The sequence below is a fragment of the Peromyscus maniculatus genome, chromosome 4 (assembly GCF_049852395.1).
Source record: "Peromyscus maniculatus bairdii isolate BWxNUB_F1_BW_parent chromosome 4, HU_Pman_BW_mat_3.1, whole genome shotgun sequence".
Lineage (NCBI taxonomy): Eukaryota > Metazoa > Chordata > Mammalia > Rodentia > Cricetidae > Peromyscus > Peromyscus maniculatus.
In genome coordinates this window covers 63,268,472-63,278,520 of record NC_134855.1, presented here as the reverse complement: position 1 = coordinate 63,278,520, position 10,049 = coordinate 63,268,472, and the positions used below count along the sequence as shown (strand labels likewise).

General features: G+C 35.4%; 1 protein-coding gene across 1 annotated transcript; it reads right to left on the bottom strand.

The window, feature by feature from the left end:
- Nucleotides 1–1,635: 1,635 nt before the first annotated feature.
- LOC102921280 (olfactory receptor 5M8-like) lies at nt 1,636–2,689 on the bottom strand. The gene has a single exon (XM_016008018.3). The coding sequence runs from the start codon at nt 2,687–2,689 to the stop codon at nt 1,748–1,750; it is 942 nt and encodes a 313-aa protein (XP_015863504.2). The 3' UTR covers nt 1,636–1,747.
- Nucleotides 2,690–10,049: the final 7,360 nt, after the last annotated feature.

Below are 10,049 nucleotides of genomic sequence, written 5' to 3'. Positions count from 1 at the left end.
GTGTGTGTGTGTGTATCGTGTGTGTTATACATATGTATATGCATAAATATAAATATGTATGCATTAATAAATTCATAAATACCAACTCCTGAGTTCATTTAGTGTTGTGTGTTCAGGGCTGATCACTTGATATTGGCGAGCCAATTAGAGGCTCATCCTGTGGAATGATTCCTCCTTTCTCAGGAGTCACTACAGGAGATTCTTTAGACAAATGGTAGAAATCACTTTCTTCAGATTAACAACTTGGCAAAAAGTATATAACTTTAGGTGGGACCACTGATTACCCATTGTGTTGGAACCTGTAGTAGAAATTGCATAGTTCAGTGGAAACTTGGGGTAAAGTAATTACAAAGATAAAACAAAAAATAAACCAACTAGAAATAATTTTTATATTCATTAGGATCAAATTATTCAAAAATTGCAATCACAGCATGAACTTAGTCCACAATGTGGTTAGAATGAATATAGTTGCTCCTTGTTTCAGAGTATTATTTCAAAGATATAACTATTACATACTCATAATAAAATTAGTTTTAATTAAAAGAATTATTCAAACATTCTATTGCAAAATAAAATGGAATTGCTGCAAGGCAAGAGTGAAGGAATTAGTATAAAAAACAGTAACACTTAAGTTTAATAAAAAGATACTACTAAATCAAGTTCATATTTAAAAAAGTAGAAATAAATCATGACTCAAAATGGGCTAATTCTTCAAAGAAATAAAGATAAGTTATTCTGTGTAAAGAATTATGGGTGAAGTAGAAATGAAACAGACATTTATACTCATTTTATAAGAGTATTTGACATTTAAACATATATATACATATATACATATATATATGTATATATATATATATATATATATATATATATATATCTTAGTCTTACTACAACTTGATATGCCATGTTTTGTTGAAACTTATAGAATACTGTCCTCTCCTAAACAGGGACAGGGAAGAAGTAGATTAAAGAATGAGACCAGAGGGAGGGAGGACCTGGGAGGAGAGGAGGAAGGGGAAACTGCAGCCAGCATGAAAAATAATAAATACATAAATTTATCTTAGAAAACTATATGTATGTTTAGTCACCAATAATTTTAAAGTTAAGTTGAGCTAAATTCAGCCATTTGTATAAATACATAGAAAAATTCTTCCAGAACATAATATGTTGTTATCTATGGTGTTTGACACTCAGCCCATCAATAAGGATCATTTCATGTTGTAGAAACAAGCACGCTCAACAGACAGCAACTCTCCTAAAAACAAAAGTACCCTTCACTATCTTATATTACTAGTGTGTATTGTCTTAGAATCCCATGCCATATGTTATGACCAAATAGCCAAGATTGTAAATATTGGTAGTCGTTATGGAAAGGGAAAAATGATATACTAGAGAGAACACAATGAGTGGTGTTAAAGGAGAAGTGACATCTGTGAATTCTAATGTAATTCCTCTTCCAGAAGTAGCCACAAATCCAGGTGGGGTGAAAGATAAAGCTTCCATGTGCAGTAAGTGCAAAGAACATAAAACAAGTGTTGAGCAAAAAGAGAGACAAATACAGTTATGTAAAATTTTATAATCAAAATTTGTATGTTTGCATTTTAGAAAAGAATTAAACTTATTCAATCCCCTGCTCCCTGTTGTCTTGCAACACTCTAATTTCTTGTCACTCTCTCATTTCCTACAACTTAAAAAATAATAATACCCAGGAAAACTGCCAAGAATGCAAAAGAAAAATGGTTCTTTTTCAGAAAAATGTTCTTTTTGAAAATGCTGACAGTTCTTTGCTTATTGCTTCTTTCACATCTTTGTTCCTAAGGCTGTAAATCATGGGGTTCAACATGGGGATGACAGTGGTATAGAACACAGCGACCATCTTGCCTTGTTCCACAGATTCTTTGGAGGGGGGTCTGAGGTACATGAAAAAAAGTGTTGCATAGAATATGGTAACAGCTGTCAGATGGGAGCCACAGGTGGAGAAAGCTTTGCGCTTGCCTTCTGTTGAGTTGATCCTCAGGATAGCAGGAAAAATATACAGATAGGAAGTGAGAATGATGAGCAGGGAGAGGGAGAGGTTGAAGCCAGCCACAACTAACATGGAGGTTTCTTTGTGGTAAGTGTCAGAGCAAGCCAACTTAATCAGTGGTGGGTCAGCACAGTAGAAGTGGTTGATTTTATTGTGGCCACAGAAAGCAAGGTTGTAAGTCCACATGGTCTCCATGAGACCAGTGAGTGCCCCATACACGTAAGGCACTGTGACAAGGGATGTGCATGCACTCCTGGACATCTTGCTACCATAAAGCAGAGGATTGCAAATAGCCATGTACCTATCAAAGGCCATCAGAGCCAGGATGTAGAACTCAACATGGACCAAGGCAATGAAGAGGTAACACTGGACCAAGCATGCAGGGTAAGAAATAGTTTTCTTCTCAGAAAGGCAAATCTGGAGCATCTTTGGAGTCACGTTGGAGGAGAAGCACATATCCACAAAGGATAAGTGGCTCAGGAAAAAGTACATGGGAGTGTGGAGCCTGGCATTGGCCTGGATGAGCATGATCATGCCCAGGTTGCCTGCCACTGTGACCACATACACCACCAGAAACACCACAAAAAAGAGGACCTGAAGCTCCACCTGGCTGGTAAGTCCCAAGAGGATGAACTCTGTCACAGAGGTGAAGTTTCTCTTCATGATGTCCTGCAAGAAGAAATGGAAACTTTACGTTAGAATAGACATGCCATAAAGGGTCACCATTTAAATGTTTCTCCTTCTGTGCTGACTCACTGATTAAGTTGGCTTGCTCTGACACTTACTGCAAAAGACAGTTCCATGTTTGTTGTGGCTGCCTCCAACCTCTCCCTCTCCCAGCTCTACAGAAATGTTTTCATTTTCATTTTTGTTTTTTCTTTTCTTTTTCTATCACCTTTTTTTTTTCCTATCTCAGTGAACTCCAATTTGTTTAAAAAAACACTTGGCTACTGAGTCTTAATATATTTGATAATCTTTTTTTGTATTTTTCTCTTGAACTATAAATATTCTTAGTCTAAATTAGAATTCTTACCTAACTACATTTCTTCACTTTATATTTTAGTTTTAAACTTTATAGCAATTTCTAGTTCTAAGATTTTTCCACTCATTGTAAATAGACAAATGAATTTTGCTACTTATGAAATTTAATTTTCCAGGTAATTTTATTCAAAGTAGGAATGATGGTAAGACATTGCCTGATAGATAGCATTGACTCTAGACCAAAACATGTAAAATATTTATGCTGTGTGTATGAAGGTTCCAAATGATACCTTAAAACAATCTTAATTCTTTATAAAGTACAAAAGTCAGTATGTTGTATTTCCTAATTAGAGAAAATACTTTTAAAGTGAACAATTAATTATAAAGCCTACATTAATGGTTTTGGAAAGTTTCATTGCATTTTTTCAGTTAACTCAATAAGCATTATCCAAGCTAATTATTCAAATATCAGACCTAGATTGGGATATAAAAATGACTTAGTTTAGGATGATCGTCTACAGTTGGGAATGCAGATAGATGCCTAGCAATCTCTCATATCTCAGACTGGGATTTCAGATTCTGGGTGAAACATTCAATTTTACCCCATAATCACACATATATTGCTTCTCAAAGTAAGAGCTGATCTTAAATAATAGGTCATTGGGAAAGGAAAACAAAACTAAAACAAGCAAAATATAAAACAAACACAAAAATGGCAATTCTTTGTTTTTATTTATTTTTAATTTGGCTTTGGTACTGAGATATGACTAACAGGATGAAACTCAGTGTGCAATTGTAATCCACTCCTCGGTGACACAGGCTAAGGTATTTTCTTGCCTTTCTCTGGTTGTGATGGAAACATGGTCCTGATTCATCCTCTGTTACAAGGCCTAGGAAGACTTTAGAAATACAAAATGTCCCTAAATACAGATATGCATAACATGACAAAATGATTGAAAGCAGATGAAAGATATGTATACGTGTGCGTGTGCATGCGTTTATTTGATGCAAGAAGAATAAATGTTGTAACTGAAACACTGAAAACATTTATTCTTTAAATCCCCACCTACTCAGGAACTACAGAGACTCTTCACATGCTGCTCTTCAACAATTAATACCCAGGTTCATCAGTCTTCCCTGGTTCCTCTTACATCTCTTTCTTTTCTATGACTTGTCTCCACCTTCTTTTTCTCTGAAATGACCTCTAAAACCTGCTATACTCATTTCCATAGAATCCTAAGATACTCATCTATTCATAGTTCCTAATCTCACCTCTAGGCATATTTTTGTTTATGTACAAATTGGGGTATTTTGCAAAGTAAGAAATGTCTACATAGTAAGAGCCATCATCTTTATAAAAATAAGTTTTCCTCTCTCTCCTTGCCAATTATTCTGAAAACTTACCCTGACAATGTATAGTGTATATATGTGCACAACATAATATCTGTAAATGTACATGTGTCCACATATGCAGACATACAATATACAGGTTTAAATTATTTCGCTATGTGTGCATGTATGTTCATGGGGTTAGGAAAGTGGAATGATTTTACAAAGGTTCATCAGTGTGTATTGAGATGGCCCAAATCTTTAAACATCATTCTATTCTAAATATGTGCAGCAGCCACAGTACTGCACTCATCTTACAAACTCAAATCATTTTAAGAACTAAAAACATTTTACCAAAATCTCAAGTATGATATGTATATTGCTGTAGTTGTTGAAAAATTTCTAAGAATCTAATTTCCTTATTTCATAATGCTGTTGGAGTATTGTAGTAGTTTACAAAGTATTTGATGATCTAACTATATGTAAAGTACACAAAACCTTATAGGGAGTTTCAGTTTTTTTAGTTTCTTCCTTTTCCTCTCTCTCTCTCTCTCTCTCTCTCTCTCTCTCTCTCTCTCTCTCTCTCTCTCTCTCTCTCTCTGTCTCTCTCTCTCTCACACACACATATATGTATGTGAGAGTTAGATAGATAGATATAAATTTTATTTCTGCACTTATTTATTTAGAAATGGTCTCTCTATATAATGCAGGCTGACCTTGAATTCACAATCTTCTCCTTGGCTTATGACTGTTTGTTTAATATTCATAACAAACATTTCCAGATCTTGAGCCTCGATATTATACATACACATAGATATGTGGAAATAAACATGATTATATAGTTATCTAGCTGTTATTACTTCTGTGAATAAATGCTTGCATTCCATGAAAAACAAAATGACTCATAAAGCTGCACTTTGGCTATTTTCTAACAACTTACCTGTAAATAACTATGGAAGTAGGGAAAACAAACGGGCTTTCAAAACCAATAAGTTTGGAAGATGTTTCTTGTATTTATAAGGTAGACTTCCTTTCCTTACAACATTAAAAATAGAAAAAAAACTGAAGTCATCAATCCCTCCAATTATTAGTCCCAGAAGACAGCTCAGGTAGTTTTAATCTTGGGATTAGGAAGAACTAAATCATGTCTTCAGGGACTTCCTCTGTCTTGGTAAGGATGTTATGACCACTAACCAAACAACCAGCACTAGTTCAGGAAACGCACGTTCCTTTCAAATTGCCATTCTGAGGCAATTTTAGCTGCTTGGTTTTGTTTGCTTATTTTATACTGTTAAGCGTTTAGGAAAATGCAAGAACAAGTGAATGAAAATGGAGAAATTTTGAACAAGTTCAATTAATTGAGGAAACTTCTTAAATTCATTTTTTCCTAAGCCATGCTATATATTTCATAGTCACTGAATTGCACAGAGGTTGTGTGTTCTTAATATATATGTCTAGTAAAGCACCTTAATTCATAACCAGCATACTTAACACTCTTTTCAAATAATAATGGAAACTCATTAAAGATCTTATATTCATCTTCAAACCATTTACATGAAGGAGCTAAGCTATAAAAAATATTTTTTTTCTGTTGCAAAAGCTGTTAGATACACTGGCTGAAAAATGAAAGCATATAGGACAGAGTTACTTCTTCCCATTTTATGAGTAAACATCCACTAAAATAAATTTTAAAAAATTACACATTTACATCTAGATGAAACACACAAACCAAAGAAAGTATTTTTGCCCCACTGAGTAGTTCTGGTTTTCTAAGCCAGTGGTTTTCAACCTGTTGGTTGTGACCCACTTGGGGGTCAAGTGACCCTTTCACAGGGTCACCTATGACCATTTGCATATCAGATATTTATATTATGGTTCACAATAGTAGCAAAAGCACAGTTATGAAGTAGCAAGGAAAATAAATTTATGATTGGGGGTCACCACAACATGAGGAACTGTATTGAAGGGCCATAGCATTAGGAAAGTTGAGAATTGCTGTTATAAGCTATTCTTCTAAGTTCCTCATTTTAAAGTATAATAATAAACACAGTCATATATCCCTGATAAGTTCTAGTTCAAAATAATGCAAATATCTATGTCTATTAATGTATGGAACTATTAAGCTTAAGTGAGTGGGAATTCCTTGGAAACTTAGTGGAAGTATAGAAGTAGAGATCTTGAAAAAGAATAAAAATGACCTTAGGAAGAAGACTTCATATGCTAGATGGATGATGGCTGACAGCCTACAGTCATTACTGCTCTCCTTGGAAACAAAACCATTTCTCTTTACAGAATTTTTTAGCCTCATTCATATCTAAAAAAATGACTCAACGGACATTATCCTACCATCACTGCTTAGATTAAAATATGTTTGTGATTTCTCATTTATGCCAAGCAGATTAAGAGAAAATATGTACATATAATATTCTATGCCCTTCTTTTTTTAATTTTTATTTTATTTTATTTTACAATACTATTCAGTTCTACATAACAGCCACAGATTCCCTTGTTCTCCCCCTTCCTGCCCCCCTCTCCTTCCCCCCAGCTCACCCCCCATTACCATCTCCTCCAGAGCAAGGCCTCCCTCAAGGACTGAGATCGACCTGATAGACTCAGTCCAGGCAGGTCCAGTCCCCTCCTCCCAGATTGAGCCAAGCGTCCCTGCATAAGTCCCAGGTTTCAAACAGCTAACTCATGCAATGTTCCCAGGACCTGGTACCACTGCCTAGATGCCTCTCAAACAGATCAAGCCAATCAACTGTCTCACCTATTCAGAGGGCCTGATCAGTTGGGGGGCCCTCAGCCTTTGTTTCATAGTTCATGTGTTTCCATTCGTTTGGCTATTTGTCCCTGTGCTTTATCCAACCTTGATTTCAACAATTCTTGCTCATATAAACCCTCCTCTTTCTCGGTAGACTCCCGGCGCTCCACTCGGGGCCTAGCCGTGGATGTCCGCATCCATATTCCTCAGTTCTTGGATGGGGTTGTGGTGGCGCACGCCGGTAGGATTTGCTGAAGGAGGCAGAGGCAGGAGGATCACGATTTCGAGGCCAGCCTGGGCTACACATTCTATGCCCTTCTTATTTCATTCTGTCTCAATCATCTTTCCTTTCATTCTAATGTATGATTTGTGGATCAATCAAGTTGTCCTTAATACATTTATTTGCTTTTCATGTTTTTTGACCTTATTCCTCATACTTTAAAATTCACACACATATTTCACTACCTAGTTCAGCTGCTGTCTCCTCAAGATAAACACTTTAAATTATTTAGAATATTAGTTTTTATAAACTCTTCCAACTTTATCTCTTATCCAAAATTCATAAATAATAAATGTGGGCGTTAACCAGTTGTTAAGATATTGTGTTCATTGTTTTTTATTGCTATAATCACTACCTGATAAAATAATGTCAGAGAGCAAAGAGTCAAATTATCCTCATTGTATGGAAAGGGAAGTAGTTAATCATATTGAGACACCAATCTGAAAGCAGAGAGAGAGGAATGTGAGTGCTCTGCTTGCTTCTTCAATTTTATTCAGGATAGTACCCTAGCCCACAGATAATGATTCCTATAGTTAAGGCTAGTCTCCTTGCCTCAATTAACCCCATCTAGAAATTATCTCACAAATATGCCCATGGGTCTATTGTCTAGGTTATTCTAGATCTATTGAAACTGACAATCACCTGTCTGTTATAATTACGCATCCCATAACTGGGATAAACACAAGAAGAATTTACTGGACCTGAGGTTCTTCTAGTCACTTAAGCTAACTTAGTTCTGACCAACTGAAGGGCTGTAGTGACATTTTGGGTTTCCTGGAAATAGTGTCGCAAATAAAAAGCCAGAAGATAGGGAAGTGTGCAGATAAATGCAATGTTCCCTCCTGGACATCAGATTTTTATTGAAACTCTGACCGCACAGGAGACTTGTTATCTACACTAGACCTACTGATGATCAATCCAGAATAAAATTCTGCTACAGATGATTTCCAGGTCCCCTACTTTACTAAAGAGCTAATGGCAATGGATTGTTGCTATAGGGTGGAGAATCATTTCTTCATGGAGGTAATGGCAAATGGTAGGATTCTCATGCTCCAGTGGATTTCTCACACCCATATACACATAGGCATCTCTGACTGAACTTACTACTAATCAGAAACAAGTGAAGACAAAAAGGCATATATTGGTAGACAGTGTGGAAGGAATTAGAAGTACATATGATCATATATGGTTGTATACAAGCATGAAATTTTCAAAAATAAAGAACAATATTAGAAGGATTCAGATTTTTTTGTGTCTTTGTTCACAAAATAAATTTTTTTTTCTGTTACTCTTGCTTCACAAGTGAGAGAACCACTGTGGAGATTCTTCCCACTGCTAAAGATCTTGTGCCTGTTACTCTTGCTGTTGTGATCAATTCCTATTAAATATAACAAAAGTCAATTATTGTGGTTTATGGTTCCAGAGAATGCAGTTCATTGTGGCTTATACTTTCAACTTTCAACTGATGCTGTTCAAGGCATGGTGTCAGAAGTTTGAGGCATTTGATTGACTTGTGTCCAGAGACAGGAAACAAGATGAATGTAGATCCTCAGGTCACTTTCTCAATTCTTTCATTCTTGGATCCCAGCCTAGGGAAAGGTGCTACCTACATTTAGAGTTGGTTTTCCCTGCTTAGATAACCCAATCTAGACATAAAATTAACCATCATATTTGGTTTTGTAATAATAATACTTTTTTTTACTTCTGTTTATTTGGCAGCTCAAAAGTGACAAGCACATAAACCAGATACATTTTCAGATTTACTAATGATTCCTTCATTAAGATCACATTACTTTTTAATATTTGTTTGGTAGGATTAAACATACAGCATGTTTTCTGACCAAACAAGTAGAAAGAACCCTGTATTTTGATAAAATGTGTCCCTGGGTCTTCTCTAGACTCCTCAGCACATTCTGGATGACAACATGGTCTGTTAAAATCCAGCTGTATTTGGTTTGAGAGGTGGTGAAACACAATGATTCTCTCCACTACTGGCTCTAGAGAAAACATTGAGGTAATTTCATAATTCAATTTGCAGTACACACATTGGCCATAGCATCCAGATAAACATGAATCACTTTGGAAGGCAAATGACCAGGTGAGTGTGATTCAACAGGAATGTTAAGAAGGAAATAACTCCTGTGAGTTGCCAACACACACACACACACACAAACACACACACACACACACACACACACAAATAGATGTCATGAATTTTAAAATGAATGTCTTTTTTCTCTTCTTCGTATGCACATGTATGGATATGTGCAAATGTTTTCACAGGTCAATTAGTTCCATGAAACTATCTGACATGAAAACTATGTTAAGACTATAATGCTGCATATACCACTATTAGTGAAGCTTAATTTGTGTCTGTATAATGTAAGTATAGAGGCATACATAGAGCCTGAGATCTGAAAAAGTAGGAATAATAAAGGGACTTGGTTTGCAAAGTTAAAGGCATGTTTTGATAGCAATGTGTGCACATTTTAAGGAGAATCCAACAAACTAGTTAATATTTGAAAATCATTTTTCATATGTGTGTTTTTTTAGAATGTAAAAAAATGGAGCATAAATAATCTTGTAGCTTAATATATAAATAATGATCTGAAAATGTCATTCTATGTGTATCATTGAACAGAAATAAACTTTCAGATATAAAGAAAACTTTG